We start from the raw sequence: 20,209 nt of genomic DNA on the forward strand, positions 1-20,209 counted from the left end.
GAAATAGGTTTTCATCTCTTTGTTCTTTCTCTTCTCCTTCTGGTACGCCTATGATGCTAATGTTATGCTTGATGTTATCCCAGAGGCCCCTTAAGCTATCTTAGTTTTTTTAAATTCTTTTTTGCTGTTTTGATTGGGTATTTTCTGCTACCTTATCTTCCAAATTGCTGATTGAATTCTCTGTATCATATAATCTACTGTTGATTATTCCCTCTAATGTATTCCTCATTTCAGTTATTGTATTTTTCATTTCTGACTGGTTCTTTTTGTTTTATGTTTTCTACCTCCATTTTTATATTTCTTATCTCTTTGGTAAAGTTCTCACTGAGATCATTGAGCATCCTTATAACACGTTTTTTTAACCATGCATCTGATAGGTTGCTTGTTTCCATTTTGTTTAGTTTTTTTTTTTTTTTCTGGAGCTTTGTTCTCTTCTTTAGTTTGGGGCATGTTTCTTTGTCTCCTCATTTTGGCTGCCTCCCTGTAGTTGTTTGTATGTATTAGGTAGAGCCACTATGTCTCCCAGTCTTGGTAGAGTGAACTTATGTAGTAAGTGTCCTTTGAGGCCCAGTAGTGCAGTCTCCCTGGTCACCTGAGTCACGTGTTTCATATATGTTTCTTGTGTTGGTTGTGTGTGCCCTCTTGTAGTTGTGCCTTGGTTGCTGTTTGCTCATCAATGGGATAGACTGACCCTTGGGCTGATTGGTTGTGATAACTGGCCATGACCAGTGGAGGAGCTGTTGTTCAGGGGCTGACCCTACAGAGCAAGATTTGCTTTGGGTGTGTCTTTTATGGAGGTGGTTGGGTGGTATTATGGTGTAGTCTAAAGCTGGCTACAGATGTGTTAGTTCTGGGGCCTCTTGGGAGGGGCTCTGTTGCAGGTCAAGCTCAGCCGCTGCCTGTGGCCTGCCCAGGGTCGGTTGGTATGAGCTACAAAGTGATCTGCTAATGATTGCCACTTGTGCTGGGTTTGAAGATGCCTGGGAGAGGCTAAGCTGCAAACTGAAGCCAGCTGCTGGGCTTAGGGGTGCTTAGCAAAAGGTACGAGACACACCAAGGCTAGGTACTGCTTGTTTGGGGTTGGTGAACCTTTGAGAAATTTTAGGAAGGTCTGCACCATGAGCCAAGACAGGCCATAATGGAAAAGCCACTGAAAGCAGTTTGGGTGGGCCCCCAAGTTGGGTGGGGCGGGGTCTCAGGGAATCATCAGGACAGGGAAAACTTAGCCACGTTGACGGAGACTCAGATATGATGCCTGCATGCTTGGTGAGGGAGGACAGCTCAACAAAGTAACAATGGCTTCTGCCAGCACTTCTGTCTAGGAAAAAACTGCCCCTCTGGCCCTCACCCTGAAGCCAGACAATTCAGTTCCTCTTTGCATGTCCCTGGCACCTTTTGTGCTGCTACCCCAGAGCTGGAGCTTAGAGCAAGTGAATCTCTTAGCAAGTAAATTGGTGAGTGGGACCTTTAAGAGGCACACCTGGGACTCCAGCCACAATATCCACTAGTTTTCACAGATAGAAGTTGTGGAGAGTTCTCTTCCCGGCATTGGTGCTCCTGAATCGAGAGCTCAGTGTGTGGCTGGGACCCTTCACTCTCTCAGGGGGACCTTCTCAACCAAGATACTACTTTTGATTCTCAACCATCCACACGTGGGTTTGTGGCCAGTTCGTTTCACATCTTTGCCGCTGCTATCAGCCTCAATGTGGCTTCTTCTGTATATCCTTAGTTATAAGACTTCAGTTCAGCTAAATTAAGATGATTCTCATTGATAATTTTTCTATAAGTTAGTTGTAATTTAGTGTGGTCATGAGAGGAGGCAAGCTCAGCTTTTACCTATTTCAGCATCTTCACTGGAACCTCGAGATGGTTATTTTTTTAAGCAGGAAAATTATACTCAAACTGTAGCCCTAAGGAAGGCAAGTGTTACTCAAAAACAAATAATCTTGAAGAAAGGGAAAGAGAAAACCCACTAAATTAGAGCTGACAAATCAATTAAAAGCATAGATCTGGAGAAATAATATCCTATATTTATAAGGCACTTAATAGTTTCTAAAGTGTTTTTATGATCATTTTCTCAGCACAGTAAGTGAACAGATGCTACTATCCCTAAATTATAAGTGAAGAAATTGAGACCCCAAGAGGTTCACTCTAGTTCCTGTAACACTTTGTGTTTAATTATACTAAAGAAGTAATATTACTGTAGTTGTGTCCTAGGGTTGCCATGACAAATCACCACAAACAAGATGGCTTATAACAGCAAAAATTTGTCATCTCACAGTTCCGGAAGCTAAAAATCCCAAATCAGAGTATCAGCAGGGTTGGTTACTTTCGAAAGCACTGAACAAGAATCTATACCATGCCTTTCTCTCCTAGCTTCTGGCAGTTGCCAGCAATCTTTGGCATTTCATGGCTTGTAGATGCATTACTCTAATTTCTGCCTCTGTTGTCGCATGGTGTCCTCTCCCTATCTGTGTCTTTGTCCAAATTTTCTCTTCTTATAAGGACACCAGTCATTGGATTACAGCCCACTCTAATCCAGCATGACTTTATCTTAATGTGATCATATCAGCCAAGACCCTATTTCCAGATAAGGTCACATTCACAGGTACCAAGGGTTAGAACTTGAAAATATCTTTCTGGGGCACACAGGTCAATTCACAGTGATGATTGTGACTCACTGAATGGATATTTTCCAAGAGCATAGAACATCACCGAGGAACTTTGTGTTTTATACTAACGGAATAGAAATAATAGTTCTTATGATATCCTTGCTCTTAAATTTCCATTTACCCAAAGTCCCATCACCAATAAGTGATTGAACTATTAAAAGCTTTTTTTATTGTGATATAATTCATATACCACAAAATTATTCCTTTTAACGTGTATGATTCAGTGGTTTTAGTATATGTCACAGAGTTGTGCAACCATCACCACTACATAATTTTAGAATGCTTCATCACCCCTAAAAGTACCTGTACTCATTAGTAGTTACTCCCTACTTCCTGCTACCCCCAGCTCTTTCTTTACATCTCTCTGGATTTGCCTCTTTTGAAGATTTCATATAAACGGAACCATACCATATGTAGTCTGTGTCTAACTTCTTTCACTCACCATGTTTTCAACATTTATTCATGTTGTAGTATGTATCAGTGATTTGTTCTTTTTGTGCCTGAATAACAATCCATTGTATGGATCTACCATATTTTATTTATTTATCAGTTGATGGACGTTGGGTTGTTTTCACTTTTTGGCTATTAATTAATAATGCTGCCACAAACATTCATGTGCAAGTTTTTATGTGGACATATGTTTTCAGTCCTCTTTAGTATATACCAAGGAATGAAATTGCTGGGTCATATGGAACTCTACATTTAACATTTTGAGAGACTGCCAGACTTTTTTCCAAGTGGCTATACTGCTTTATAGTCCCACCAGCAATGTATAAGGGTTTCAGTTTCTTCAGATCCTCAGCAAAACATGTTATTAGTCTTTTTTATTATACCTATTCTAGAGCTAGTGGGTTTGAAATGGTATCTCATGGTTTTGATTTGCATTTCTCTGTCGGCCACTAATGTTGAGCATCTTCTCACTTATTGTCAATTTCTATATTTTCTTTAGAGAAATGTCTATTCAAATTCTTTGCTCCTTTTTAATTGGATTATTTGTCTATTGTTGAATTGTATGAGTTCTTTGTACATTTTGGACACTAGACCCCTATGAGATATAATTTGTAAAAATTTTCTTCCATTCTTTGTGTTGTCTTCTTACTTTCTGGATTGTATACTTTAAAAGACAAAATTTTTTAATTTTTATGAAATCCAGTTTATCTATTTTTTCTTTTGTTACCAAGAAACCAATACCTAACCCAAGGGCATGAAGATTTTTCACCTATGTTTTTTTTCTAAGAGATTTATAGTTTTAGCTCTTACATTTAAGTTTTTGATCCATATTGAGATAATGATTTTAAAAAGCTCTCCACAACCTAAGAAAGGAATTTCCTCAACTTGACAAAGGACATCTCTGAACAAACATGTAGTTTATCATACTTAGTGATAACATAAGACCATGACAAACTGAATTCTTTCCCCCTAAGATCAGAGACAAGACAAAACTTGTCATATCTTACCATTTCTATTAATTACTGTATTGAAGATTCTAGTCAATGCAATAAGGCAAGAAGAAGAAATAAATAATATAAGGCATCCATATTAGAAAGGAAAAAGCAAAACTGTCTTTATTCACAAACATCATGAATGTCTGTAGCAAAGTAGTAAATGAGTTCAACAAGGTCAAAGAATATAAAAAACAATATACAAAAATCATTTGAATCTCTATATACTAGAAAGAGCAATCTGAAAATTAAATTAAGAAAACAGTTCTATTCACAGTAACATCAAAAAGAATAAAATGCTTAGGAATAACTTTAGCAAAGTTAGTATAAGATTTGTACATTGAAAATTTAAAAACTACTGAGAGAAATTAAAGATCTTAATAAATTAAGAGCCATTTTATAGGAAAATTCAATATTCTTAAGTTGACAATTCTTCCCAAAATGATTCAAAAATTCACCAGCAGATGGTTGTTTTCTGTTTTAATTTGTTTTTTGTAGAAATTGATTAAACAATTTAAAATTTTATATAAAAATTCAAAGCTATAGTAAAACAGTTTTATAAAAGAACAACAAAGGTAGAGAACTTAAACTTACTGATTTCAAACTTTATTATAAAGCTGCGATAATCAACACAGTAGAGAGCTGGCATAAAGAAAATAGGTCAATGGAGCAGCATGCAGAATTGCAAAATAAAACCCTACATGTATGATCAGATGATTTTTTACAAAAGTGCCAAGGCAACTCACTGGGTAAAAGAATAGTCTTTTCAACAAACAGTGCTGGGATATTTGGATATCCACATGCAAAAATTAATTTATACCTTACTTCCTACCATATACAAAAATTAGCTCAAAATGGAATGTATACCTAAATGTAAGAGTTGAAAGTTTAAAACTTCTAGAAGAAAATAGAAGAAAATCTTTATGACCTGGGTTAGGGTAAACATTTGTAGATATAAAACCAAAACACAATCAATAAAACAAAAAATGGTAAATTTGACTTCATAAAAATTTAAAAGTTTTGTATCTCAAAAGACACCATTAAGTAAATGAGGACAAGCCACAGACTGGTGAAAATATTTGCAAATGTAAATATGATAAAGTTCTTGTATCTAGAATATAATAAGAAATTTACCTGTTCATTAATAAGAAAACATATCACCCAATTCAAAACTTGGTAAAAGATTTGAATAGGCATCGTAAAAGAAGATAGGCAAATGGCTAAATTATTATTATTATTAATGTCATTTGTCATTTGGGAAATGCAAATTGAAGCCACAATGAAATACCACCTTATACCCACAACAATGGCTATCTTCCGGGGGATGTACCTAAGAAATATGAAAATATTATGTCTACACACAGAACTGAACATGAATGTTCATAGTACCATTATTTAGGTTGGCCAAACCTGAAGACACTGTGCAGCTCCATCAACTCAACTAGTGATTGGATAAACAAAATGTAGCATATATCCGTGTGTTGGAATACGATTCTGCAATAAAAAGTAATGACACTTGCTACAATATACATAAATCTGAAAAGCATTATGCTAAGTGAAAGAAGTCAGATGCAAAAGATTTTATATTTTTTATTCCATTTATGTGAAATATCCAGAAAAGGTAAATGTTTAGAGACCAAAATAAGATTAGCGATAGCCTGGGGCTAGGGTGAAAGTAGGGATTGACTACAAACAGGCAGAAGAGATCCTCTGGGGATTAGGGGAATGTTCGACAACTAAATTCAGGTGATAGTTGCATAACTCTTTAAATATGCTAAAAATGTACACTAAAAATGTGAATTTTATGGCATAAAAATTATACCTCAATACAGCTGTTTTTAAAGAAGGAATCAAATGATATTCAGAGAAAGATTCCAAGAGCAACAGTTACTAATTAAAAATCATATATGTGAGTTATACATTGTAATAAATGTTAACTATTAAAAATACAAGGGCTACATTTTGTTTTAATAAGTATATGAAGGTGTCTTAAGTTCAGAAATACTACTCTTCTCGAGTAAAATTAAAAGAATCCTCAATGAATTTAAACTTCAGCAGAAGGGATCCAGGAAAAACAAATGGAATAAAATTCTCTTTGGTGATTGTGAAGCATAGTAATGATTGTACATACAGAAGAAAAGTGAATAGGTAATCTGAATAGATGAGTTTATCTATACTCTTGGATGGTTGCTACCATTTACTCAAATACTCACCAAGGTTGCCATCGTGAAAAAAAAATGTCAATCAAAGATGAAGATATAAAAGTGAATTGAAAATTGAATTGAAAAGTAATTTTACTTTCAAATGGTTTGCAAATGTAGATGTTAAGTTTGGAATGAATGTCGTTAATGACCATAGCTGTGAAGGTTATACACCTGCTGATCACTAGAATATTATAATAAATGAGGTTGATTTTCCTGTTGACTACACCATTTTTTCTCAACATGGTCTCATTACTTTTTCTATCTCATTGCTGAACCTTAGCTATAAATGCTCACTTACAGATATAAAAATGTATTAACTTATATACTTTTTTTTAAAAAAAATGTATCTTTAAAGTGCAAGTGGAGCAATGCCAGTGTTGCTTGTCTTTTTCTGCTTTGTTAGGTCAGAGGAGGTTTTAGATGGTGAAAATCAAGCCTATATTACAAGTGAAGAGCTGTTTTGCAAGCAGCCTTTCTTACAGCAACTAAATTGTCCCCAAAAAAGCACATAAGCGTAATGACGCTTTTAAGAAGTCACACATATGCATTTATATTCCCTCTCTCATGAATGACTAATTTTAGTTTTTTGTTTTTTTTTTTTAAGTAGCAATTCAGCTTGCCTTTGGAATCATTTAAGTTTAGCACATGATTTTGTTTTCCCTCCAAAACCAACTTCTTGATTATGAGGTAGGGAAGGTTTGCATATTTATTTTTGCAAAGACAGTGGAATAAATCTTGATCACCATATGAATGTCGTAATACCTCTGTTCTAAGCTGGGCACATGATCATTTAGAAATTCATCCAACAATCAGGGCCATAATGATTAGATTTAACTGAAAATTATTTTGTGCAAACCAAAATGTGACCTCCACAAGGGCGGTCATGCCATGCGGCCATTGTGTGTTTCTTATGGTACCTCACAGCCCGGAGGCTCATGTCTCCTAATAAATATATCTTGTATTGCATTAAAATATTCACTACAGAGAGGAACAAATCTTCCTCGTGAATTTTCACAGTCCTCAGGAATATTCTGTCTGGGATCCTCTTCCTCCAGATATCTACATGGTTTCAACCTTTGCTTCATTCAACTTTTTGCTCAAATTATGCCTTCACTGGGAGGCCTTTTCTAACTACCTTTTCTAAAATAACACTCCCCACCCCATCTTTCTATTTCGCTTGCTGTACTTTCTTTTTCTTCATAGCTATTACTGAGAGCTGACATATTACATGTGTACTTACTTGTTTATTACTATTTCTCCCCATTAAAACACATGCTTCCTGAGGGCGGGAACTTTGTTTTATTCCCTGTGATATCCTAGTGTCTCCTTTCATGCTTGGCACCAAGTAGGTGCTCAATAAATAGATGACCAAATACATGACTGCAGTAGAGCTTCAACAAAGGCAGTTCAGCAAATATTGCCCAGTTATCTACAAAGCTCTGATCTTAACTCTGTGAGAGTACTGTGATAACCAGGATGTGGTCTCAGCCCTCAGGAAGCTTATAGGCTCGTAGAAGAGATAGATTGTAAACAACGGCCTATGATGAAATTCGTACATTTTTCCCAGGACTCACTGCAATAGCATGAAAGATGTTATGGTCCACAACCTCATTCATTCCCACTCTCTAGTATGGAGATTGGGACATTGATAGAAGATTTCATAGTCATGTATGGCTCACTCAAATTTTAGTTATTAGAAAATTAAAGACCAAAACACACAGGGTTTACTAAGCAATCCACAGCTATCCAAGTTGATGATGAGTAGTACTTAGGTAGAAGTTTCTGTGTGCCAGGCACTGTTCTAAGCATTTTTCATATATACACTTATTTATTACTCACAGCAATCCTGGAGTACTATTATTTTCCACATTTTACTAATGAAGAAACTGAGACAATAGTTTAAGTAAATTGCCCATGTTACACAGCTAAGAAATGATGAAGCCAGAATTTGAACCCAGAAAATCTGGCTTCAAAATTATTGCTCTTAACCATTATGGTATATTTCTACACTTGTTGATAATGTCATAATAACAATTTATCATGTAAAAAAATAGCAGTACTTCAAAACTGCAGTCAACTCAAGATGACAACACTGATGATGAATTTGTAATAAATGGTCCTTCCCCCAAATTGCAGAAATTTTACCTCTCTTGTACTGATACATACTAAGAACTTTACAAATTGCCAAACCTTTCAGGGCAGTCACACTTTTTTTGTGAAATTTAGAATGAGAGACTGTTTTAAACTCTAAAATGGACTTTGGAGTACCAAATTCTAGTAACCTTTTTAAACGCAATCACAATATTACTAAGAAGTGGTAAAACTGAAATATATGGGATTGCATTTATTTGCCCATGAAAACCAAGAAAAAGATTTGCATACGTGCATCATATTATGGCCCATAAAGATGACCTAGAACACCAAGAGGGAATGAAAAAAATTCAGTGATTGAGGTTAAAAAAAAAAAATGCTGTATTAAGTCAAAAAAAAGATGTGATTATTTTTAATTTGTAAATCTGAGATGTTTTCAAGGAGGAGGTGGCATTTCAACCCAAACTGTGAAGGATGAATATAATTTCAGTAGGCATAATGAGAGAAGGGGCTTTCCAAGGGAAATGCATAAACAAAGGCATGAAAATATAAAAGGCTGGAGCATGCTTAAATAGCAACAAGTATGTTGTTATTGTCAGTGTGGCAGCCCACTCCAGTATCCCATGTCATATCCTCTGGGTCCACCTCTGATATTGGCTGCAGATGCAATGGACAGTTTGGTGCAAGCTTGCTTGGATAGCATCCAATATTAAGTGCCATGCCGGGCCTTCTTTGATCCTATGGGACCCTACTTCACCCACAGACAAAGCCTGGAAATACTGGCACATGAAGGCCACCAGATGCAACTCTTAACCATTGGGCATTGGCAGTCAGCGGGTATATGCTCCTACCTCCCACTCTTCAGGTGGACAATTCTGAGATGTTCTGTATGTGTCTCCAGATGTCCTGATAGAATGGAGGCCTATAGCCATGTCGTTCACAGTGTGTCCCTACCTTGGTTTTTCCTCTTTTGTTGTCTTACTCTCCCTGCTCCCTCATTGCTGCTTCATGGAATTCCCTCTCTAGTAAACTGCTTGCACCTGTATCCTTTTCTCAGACTCTGCTTTTGAGGGCGTGCTTCTTGACACAGCTGCACAACACACCCAGGTATATGAGGTAGCTCATATTGGTTTGTCAAACAGGCTGACAAGAATAAAATCTTAGCCAGTATTGATGCACACATGAAGCAGACAGATCTGGGAAAACCATCACAGCTCTCTAGTCCTTTGTAAATGTACTCTGGCCCAGATTTAACAGATGACTTTTCAAAGCAATACAAGCATACCTCGTTTTATTGCTCTCTTCTTTATTGTGTTCGCAGATGTTGTGTTTTTTACAAATTGAAGGCAGGGCCTCCAGCAAAAAGATTACAACTCGCTGAAGGCTCAGATCATAGTTAGCATTTTTTAGCAGTAAGGTATTTTTTAATTAAGATATGTACTTTTTTTAGACAATGCTATTGCACACAACAGACTGCAGTATAGTGTAAACATACTTTCTATATAAACTTGGAGACCAAAAAATTTGTGTGACTTGCTTTATTGCAATATTCGCTTTATTATGGTGGTCTGGAACCACATCCGCAATATCTCCAAGGTATGCCTGTACCTGAGAGAGTGTCACTCACCCAAAGAGAGCTTAGTTACATTTATAGCTTATGTGACATTTTCAAGGGAGCCATGTTACATAGTGTATGGATTCCAGGTTTGTGAACCATAAGCAATAACAGACAGCTCTAGTATATCCTGCAAAAAGCATTTTATTAAGGACTTACCCCCTAATAAATACCATTAGTGTGTTTGCCAGAAGATCAAGTCATATTTACAGGGAGCTTTGACTAGTTACCTTTCTTTTCTGGTATGCCCTTTAGTAAAGGAAGGAGAATAGATTGCAGACCTGTTACTCACCCTTTCCTTCCTAGTAAGCATGCAACTTTCAAAAACACTAAGCCAGGTAACTACTATCCTCTGGAATTTTCGGATAAGACTTGGAAATAATTTATCTCAATTCTGCTACTTGATTTCTTTAGATTCCTGGCTGCGCCGCATACTAGCTCTGAGACCTTGAACAAATGGCTTAATGTCTCTGAGCCTCTTACTACATTGGCAAGATGTGAATATTACATCCTATTTCAAAGACTTGTTGGGAGTAATAAATGAATTAACAGTGGTGAAATGGTGTGCAGGTTCTGGTACATGGTAGGGATTTAGATGTTGCTCTTCCATTTCCCATGCTTTTCTGTTTATAATTATAGTCTTGATATCTCCCCTGTTGATATCTTCTTGGTATCTCATGTTAAGACTCCCCAAAACCACCACTGACTATATTTCCACTCTTTCTTTATTCTGTAATTCCACTCTTTCTGACATTTTCCTGGTATCTCTGAAACTCCCTAGTTTTAGTCTTGAATTCTTTATTATATGAGGTCTGACATGAGCAGAGCATGCATAGAGGAATGTGATGAAAGGTGATATTGGAGTAATGGCCAAGGGTCAGATTTTGGAGGTTCTTGAATAACAAGCTAAAGAATTTGGACTTTATTTCTTAGGCTATAGGATGCCAAAGAAGAAATTGGAGACAAGAGGTGACATTCAGCCCCCATGGCTAGTCCACATGAAGAACAGGCCAAGAGATAAAAGAATGGAGACAGAGACACTAATAAGTAGGTTATTTAAAGCAAAAAAGACCTGAATTAGCATGTGACTATAGAAAACCAAAGGAACAGATGTGAAACTACAAGAATGTGACTTTGACAGGATTTGACAGCTAATTGGATTGGTGAAGCCCAGACATTCAGAACAGAGAATAATCAGTGATTCTCAGGGGCCCTCACTAATAACTGAGAGAACTGTGAATAAACTATATGGTGAGATAGTAAAGTGATCACAAGAACCAAGAAATGTACACACAGATACACACACAGTAGAATTCTTAGCCATCAGTTATTAAATATTTTGTTCAAAGGAGCAAAGATTATCCTATTATGGATGTGTTTATAAGGTACTACTCGCCTCAAAAGAAAGTAAAGATGTTAAGAATGTAGATACTAAAATCAAGTATATCTGAGTTTAACTCTAGATTCTGCTAGATGTGTTACTTTGGAAAAGTCACCTAACCTTACTAAGCTTTAGTTTCCTCATCTGTCAAACAGAAGATATATTGTAACGTTTATGGGAGGATTAAGTGAGATAATGCATATAGAATGCTTAATACAGTCTTGGCGTATAGAAAACGTTCAATAAACGTATAATAACTTTGGGGGGAATGTATGCTTCAGTTACTGAAGTCTAAATCACTTATTTTGATTATATGCTAAGCAAACAAACTTCTGATACTTGATAGATTTTTTTTCCTTTAGATGAATTACCACATTCTAGCAGTTTACACTCCAGTCTTTTCTAGTTTTGAGATCATCCTTTCAGGAGCCTTTACATGGGATCATGGTTGGAAGGCATGTGTTTGTGACCCAGAATGAATTCATAAATGGAGCAGGAAACAGTTCTAAAAGAGTGATAAAGGGAGAGCAGTGAAAGGGTATGTGATTTTCATCATATAAACAAGTATTGTACTGAAAGTGTTTGGCTGTAGTTCTGCAAGGATAGAAACCAGGACACTCTTGTCACTGCTAGCAGTGACTGACAAGTAGTGGTCACATGGTCACTCAGCATAAACAAATGAAAGAGCTTCAACCTGGTATAGTACTGGACGTAGAATTGTATCATGGAAATGGCAGTGGATTTTAAGGAGAGAAGTTTTAACACCTGTCTCTGCTGCTTATTAGCTGTGTATCCATGGACTAGTAGCTTCCTTAGTTTCTAGAGTTTAGTTTCCCCATCTATAAAATAGAGAATGAACATAATACCTCCAGGGAAGGATTTTGTAAGACTTAATAAGATAATATCTATAAAATGTGCTAAAAACAGCTAAAGAATTGGTTATTTTCCTTCTACAGGAAATAGTACTAAAGTATGATATGATTTCCACATCTTAGCTATTTGTATATCTGTAGTACCTTGTATTGTGCTATAAGGCATTGACTGAAAGTTAGTTGACTGGATTAATGAATCAGGAGAAAAATTTAAACAGGGAACTGTGAAGTCAAGTCACTCCTAGTGATGATAAGCTACAAAGTAGGACTCTCCATGTAAGTTGCTAAAATGGAATAGAAGTATTGGTTGTCATAGTGGAAGAGGTTTAGGTTTAGATTAAATTTTACTCTCTATGTAGATATTTAAAATCACCCAGAATGATGGCAGAAAAGGAAATTATGATACAAGTGCCAGAATTGCCCCAAAATATGAAGGAATGTCCTAAAGATCAATAGATGATAGATCGGTGTTAAGTAGACTTAAAGGAAAATAGTTTTTACTCTTTCAAAGTGTTAGCATCAAAGAAATGTAAGTGTATATAGACTATTCACCAATTATATGCTGAGTCATACAAGGCTCATTACACTTTTTTAAAAGAGGAAACTTTACAAAGTATGTTCTCTGACCACAGTGGAATTAAATTAAAAATCTATAGCAATGCAATCTATAGAAAAGACTGTACTGTTTGGAAATTAAAGAGCACACTTCTAAGTAACCCAAGATCTAAAGAAGAAATCATATGGGAATTTAGAAAATATTTCAAACTGAATAAAAGTTAAAATACAACATATTAGAATTTGTGGGATGCAGCTAACATAATACTTAGAGAAAAGCTTGTAATGTTTGTATGAGAAAAGATAAAGGTTTAAAATTAATGTTCTAACTTTCCATCCTAAGAAGCTGGGGACAAATTAAACCCAAAGTAAGTAGAAGGAAAGAAATAATAAAAATAAAATCAATTGAAAACAAAGAATAGAGAAATTTTACAAAGCCGAAAGTTGTTTCTTTAAAAAGATAAACTTGACAGCAGGATTGATTAATAAAAGAAGAAAGAAGTCACAAATCACCAATGTCAGGAATGAGAGAGGGAATACCACTACAGATCCTACTGATGTTAAAGAGATAATGAAGGGAATAATATGAACAACTTTATGGCAATAAACTCAGCAACTTTAAGTGAAAATCATAATTTACCAAAACTGAAACAAGAAAAATTAGAAATGTGACTAGCCCTATAATCTATTAAAGAAATTGAGTTTGTAACCATAATCTCCCCACAAAGAAAACTTCAGAGTTAGATGAATTCTACTAACATTTAAAGAATAACTAGCACTATTATAAACAAAATTTCAAACAATACAGGAAGAGGAAACACTTCCCAGATCACTTTACAGAACTAACTTAACTCTGTTGTCAAAATCTGACGTAGATAAGTAAATTACAGACCAATGTCCCTCATGAACATACGTGTAAACATCCTCAACAAAATGCTAGCACAATTGAAATTTACATCAAGAATACAAGGTTGGTTTCACACTTGAGATCGTTGTAATTTAACAGATGAATAGAAAGAATAAAGGAGAAAATCAATAGGATCGTCTTAATCAGTACAGAAAAATCATTTGATAAAATTTCATACTCTTTCATTATTAAAAAAAAAACCTCTCAAAGAACTAGAAGTAGAAGAGAACATCCTCAGTCTGATAAAGGAAACCTTCATCTGACATATTTAATAGAAACACGGTGAACACTTTCCCCCTACGATCAGGTACAAGGTAAGGTTTTGTACTCATCACTTCTGTATAGAACATGCTGGAGGTCCTAGCCAGTACAATAATGAAAACAAAAAGATAAAGATTGAAAAAAGCAGAAGTAAAAGTCTTTATTTACCAAAGACATAATTATTTATGTAGAAAATCTTCAGGAACCTACAAAACAACTACTAGTACTCATGAGTGAACTAAGCAAGGTCACAGGAAACAAGGTCTATGTAAAATAAAAATTTTAAAAAAATGATATTTCTACATACTAATAGCATTTGGCTGGTAATTGATATTTTAAAATTCATTTTCATATCATAAAACAAAATACTTAAGAATAAATTTAACAAAAGATGAGTAAGACTTCTAAATTGAAAACTATAAAACATTGTGAAAGAAATTAAACAAGGACTAAATAAATAGAGAGATATATAAGTTGACTGGAAGACAATATTGTTCTTCCCGAATTGATCTATAGATTCAATACAATCCAAGTTAAATTTTCAACAACTTTTTAATAGAAAATAATAAGTGGATCTTAAAAATTTTACAGAAAAGCAAGGACCAAATAAACTTTAAACAAAACTAAGTTGAAGTCTTTTTTGTTTCGTTTTTTAGAGTTACCATACAATTATCAAGGCAGCATGACATTGGTATAAGAATGGATAAATAGATCAGTGAAATAAATGTATCAATAAAGTCCAGAAATAGAGCCACAGATATCTATAATCAATTGATTTTCAACAAAGTAGCAAGGCATTTATTTAAGTGAGGAAAGGAGTCTTTAACAAATGGTGCCAAGACAACTGGATAAACATACACAAAGAAATAGACCCACAACCACTACTACCTCACACAATACACAGAAATTAATTAGGGGTGTATTATAGACTAAATGTAAAAACTAAAACTATGAGTATCTAAAAAGAAACATAGGAAGGTATTTCTGCAACTTTTGACTAGACAAGGATCTTTTTAGGACATAGGAAGTACTACTATAAATAATGATAACCTGGACTTCATGAAAATTAAAAACTGCTAATCAAAAGTCATCATTAAGCAATAAGTTAATCTAGATAAAACATATATGACTTTCTGTACTATTTTTGACACTATTCCCTAAGTTAGTAATTATTTCCAAATAAAAATTTTAAAAAAAGATATTAAGATAATTGGTAAGAAAATAGTCATAATATCTATATCTAACAAAGAACATGTATTCAAAATATATAAAGAACTTTTACAATTATAAGAAAACAACCCAATAAAAATTAAGTAAAAGACTTAACCAGGTACTTCACAAGATATACTAGTAAATACCTGTAAAAGTATTCAATGTCATTATTCATAAGAGAAATACAAATAAAATCACAGTGGTATCCATTTCATACCCACTAAAACTAGCAAGTGAAGTCTGATAACACCAAAAGTTGGTGAGGATATGGAATCACTGCAACTGCTTTGGAGAACTGTTTTTATAAGGTTATATATATACCCCAATGACCCAGTAATCTCATTCCTAATTATCAAGAGAATGAAAATACATGTCCACAAGAAGACTCTACAAGCTTTTGCATACAGGTTTTCATAAGAAACTAGAATTGGAAATAAATGTCCATCGACAGGAAAATGGTTAAATGAATTGTATAGCCATACAAGACTCAGCACTTTAAGAAAAAAAGAACTATTGGTACATAGTACAACATGGATGAGTTTCAAAAATATATTAAGTGAAAGATGCCAATTACAAAAGAATATATTCTATACCATTCCACTTATAAGAAATTCAAGAACAGATAAAACTTATCCATGATGATAGAAATCGGGAGTGAGTATTGAATCAAAGGAGCCAGGAGGCAACTTTCTAGGGTGATGGATATGTTCTATATTTTGATTGAAGTGATGATTAGATGTGAAAATACGTTTATGAAAAAACACGAGATTGTACACTGAAATCTGTGCATTTCAATTACACAACTTTTACCCCAATAAAGAAATAAAAGAGATAAATACCCATTTATCATGCAAGATCATAGTTGACTCACTAATGTCTTCCTATTATAAACGATAAATTTATAAACCCCTTACCTTGTCATGAAAACTCTGCATGATTTGGCTGTTGCCTACTATTTCTACTTCATGTCTCTCCCTATTTCATGTCCCTTCCTTACTTACTAGGTCCTACTCCTGCTGGCTTTACTGTCTAAAGTAGGTCATTTCTTGATATTTTCTAGTTCAGTCTCTCGTTTGTTTTCTTCATATGATACTTGTATTTGTCTATACTTTTTCAGCTGCCTTTTCCACTAGTATAGAACTCCAAGAGGGTAGAAACCTTGCCTTTTTTTTTTTTTTTTTTTTTACTGTTGTATTTCTCAATGTATTCCAGGATATTACTTGGCTCAGTAAATATCGAACATGTGAATGGAAGGAATAAATGAACAAATGTTCCTATTATTCTATATGTTGATAAAGTGGTAATATACTCAAACGTTCCTGTTTAGAGTTTGAGCTTTACCTAATTCAAATTAAAATGACATAGTCTTATCTCTATAAGTAAAGCAAACCTTGAATAAAACTGTCTCAAATGAGTTTTTGGTTAATACAATCAAACTTTTTGTTTGATACTAGGGAACTTTTTTTCTCTTTTCCTTTCTAGAATCTCTATATAATCTTTCCTTCTGTTCCCTAATTAAAACTTCTTACAGAAGAGACCTAATAGAATTACTTATGACAATGTTTTCCAAATATATTTGATCCTGTACCCTATTGGTGAAATGTTTGAGCACCCCGACCACATAGGTACATTTATTTATTTCAAAAAAGTATAAACAGCTGCTGTACTACTATATAATGAAATGTGCTCAGAAGTAACATTTTAAAAGAATGAGATGAAAGATAGTTTTAATTTTTTCCTCCTGCACCTCAGTGGATGGTTGTGTAACACCCCTCTTCCCCATGTGCTCATCTCACTTTGAAGACATTGCCTTGGGGCAAATGTTATACTGCATTTACTTATACACCTAAATGTAAAACTACAGTTGTGTTAACACTTTGTATTTTAAACTTTACCTCTAACTATAAATTTAAAGACATAATTGCTTTTTAAATGAATTTATGGCATCATTTAGTGCAGGTAGAATAAAATTTGTAGCTCTGTGGACATACTCTGAAATTATCTCATCTAATTTTTACTGTACTTATTCTTAACATTCTTCAATAATAGTTTTCTACAGAAAAATATGTATGGTATTTTAGAGATAGGAAATAATGAGATTTAAAATGTGGGAAGAGGAGGCAAGAAAGAGCTACCGAAAAGGCTTTGTTGATTTTTTTAAAAGGTAATTACATTATAAATATTGGTAGCAGTGTATTTGAATGAAATGTCTCCTTGGGGGATTGCTAATTGTAGAAAATTAGCAGTTAGTACATGTAAAGTAGGTTGCTAAAATAGGAGCAAAAATCACCATTCTCCAATTAAAAGATAGCCTTCCAGGAATCATCAATTCTATAGTATGGTAGTCTAGACAGGTTTGAGGATTTTAAGCCTGCTATGTTACCTCCGAGACTTAAAGGAAGCAGAACATAAAAATGAGCCTCTATTAATTTGAAGCAAACCTAATCTTTGTGATCATGGCTGTGGTCTAAATCTATTAAAGATGTTCAGATTCAGTGTCCTTGGTATCACTGTGGGTTGACCTGAATAGTGAGCAATAAACTTGTGTATTATAATTCTGGTTCAAAGATAGGTGCTAGGAAGTGAAACCAACAGTGTTTTGTGTCTGTCTCTAAGACTAAAAGCCTATATAAAATGACAGGTGCATTTTTAGGGAAAGAAATCCATAATATTTTCCTATTTAGTAGGTGACAGTATGTCCCAAGATGACAGAAGCTTAAGGGGCTGGAACAGGCATGGTTATTAAAGGCAAGCAGTTTCTCAGTTCATACAAATTGAAATATTTTTCATATGCTAGAAGACTGTGGAAATCTTGTATAAAGTACTGAAATAAATTAGCATATTAAGTGAATTTATACGTTCAAGCTTGTGAGCACTTTGAATTTAAGGAAGAAATTTTATTACTTCTTGAAGAAAAAGGCAATTCTTAAATCCTGTGTTTGATCTCCCTGTTGGGAAGGGCCTATATGATAAATTATATCATTTCAATGATTATTCAGAAATGTGGTTGTTATATTGATGGAAATCTTTCTCTCTTCTTTCCTTTCCTTTTTTCAGAATTACTGATTTAAGGAACATCAAAAGAAGATTGTACTTATCAACGGTCCATAAAGAGCTGTCCTCAACCCCTCTTCATGCAAAAATCCCACTTTTCATGATCAAGCGCAAAATTGTAAGTGTCACATAAATGTTGCTTAAAATTAAATTAAAATTAAATTCAACTTAGCAAATATTAATTATGGGCCTAGTCCATATATAAGGCACTTTGTTAAGTACTATGATGATATAAAAATGAATAAAATTCATGCTCTTCTTTTCCGTCTCATGAAAATGCTTAAAATCTACTTGGTAGGAGAATATAATTACTTGAATATCAAGAATACCACCAAAACTGTAATGAGAAGAACCACGGTGGAAGGGGAAGGTGCTATTGGTACTGCGAAAGGGAAAGAAATTCATCTGATTTTATGATAAGGAAAGGCTACCTGAAAGGGATTGCATTTAGCATCGACTTTGAAGGACTATAAGATTTCAACAGGTAGAGATGGGAAGCCAAACATTTCAAACAGAAGTAACAGCCCGGAGGCTAGAAAGTGGTATATGTTTGGAGAATGCAAATAATTGATCATTGTTGCCATATTTAAAAAAAGAAGCAGCCTTAAGGAAAATCAGTCCTACAATATAACAGTCTGTGATAGATTATTGTGTAAACTCTGAAACCTAATTTAGCATATAATATAAGTAGGTAAACAATAGATTACAGGCCAAGAGGCTTGGACTTAATATGACTGACTAATCTTTCTCAAACTTCAGTCATTTCAATACCTCTCTCATGACTTCCATGTTCGCATGCTACCAGTTCTAACATGTACTTAATACTTTCCTTTAAATTGACTCTCTTGGGGGGACTTAAATAAATTTATTTTAAAAGAAAACTTTAGCCACTTACCCAAATGCATAAATGCCCATGTGAGGAATCAAGGCTCATGAAAAATCAAGTAAATATGACAACAACAAAGGAAACTAATGAAACTCTAATAACTGATCCTAAAGAAATAGACATCTATGAACTGTCAGACAAAGGATTCGGAATAATCCTCTTAAAGAAGTTTGGTGAGCTTCAAGAATACACAGACAACTAAATGAAATTAAGAAAGCAATGCATGAACAAAATGAGAAGTTCAACAAAGAAATCAAAACCATCCAAAACACCAAACAAATATCCTAAAGATGAAAAATACAATAACTGAACTGAAGCGTTCTATAGAGAGCTTCAAAAGTAGATTGAACTATATAGAAGAAAAAAATCAGTGACCTGGAAGATAGGACAATTGAAATTATCCAGTCAGATGAGTAAAAAGAAAAAAGAATGGAAAAGAGTGAAGAATGTCTAAAGGAATTATGGGACCAATGAAAAGAAACAATAATGGCATTATGGGAATCCCCGAAGAAGAAGGGAAAAGGAAAGCAACGGAAAATATATTTAAAGCAATAATGCCTGCCTTAAAAACTTTGCAAATTTGGGGGTAAAAATAGACATCCAGGTCCAAGACGCCTGAATAGGACTACACAGAGACCTGTCATACTTAAATTGTCAGAAATCAAAGGAAGAATTTTTAAAACAGCAAGAGAAAAGAGAGAAGTTACATACCAGGAATCCCCATAAGACTATTGGCAGATTTTTCAACAGATATTATTCGTGTCAGAAGAGAATGTGGGGACATATTCAAAATACTGAAAAAAAACTGGCAACCAGTTGTACTTGATAAAGCTGTACTTCAGAAATGGAGGGATAAAGATTTTCCTGAACAAACAAACACTGAGGAAATTCATTACTACCAACCTGCCTTACAAGAAATGCTAAAAGGAGTTCTTTGAGTGGAAATATGGGACCCTAATTAACATCATAAAAATATAAGAAGATAGTATAAAACTAACTGGTAATGATAAATATATAGTCAGGTTGGATCCTGAAATAGGGTAGTGGTGGTACATAT

At 34.5% G+C, this 20,209-nt stretch overlaps 1 protein-coding gene across 6 annotated transcripts in view; it reads left to right on the top strand.

Annotated features, from left to right (window-relative positions):
- The window catches only part of CFAP20DC (CFAP20 domain containing), a 209,287-nt gene that overhangs the window by 67,785 nt on the left and 121,293 nt on the right, over positions 1-20,209 (top strand). For all 6 annotated transcript variants that reach the window (XM_039858618.1, XM_039858613.1, XM_039858614.1 and 3 more), the window contains one exon: positions 18,270-18,384. In XM_039858618.1, the coding sequence (XP_039714552.1) occupies positions 18,270-18,384 (115 nt within the window). The remainder of the gene's footprint in view (positions 1-18,269; positions 18,385-20,209) is intronic.

Source organism: Pteropus medius, unplaced genomic scaffold (assembly GCF_902729225.1).
Source record: "Pteropus medius unplaced genomic scaffold, Ma_sr-lr_union100, whole genome shotgun sequence".
Classification (NCBI taxonomy): domain Eukaryota; kingdom Metazoa; phylum Chordata; class Mammalia; order Chiroptera; family Pteropodidae; genus Pteropus; species Pteropus medius.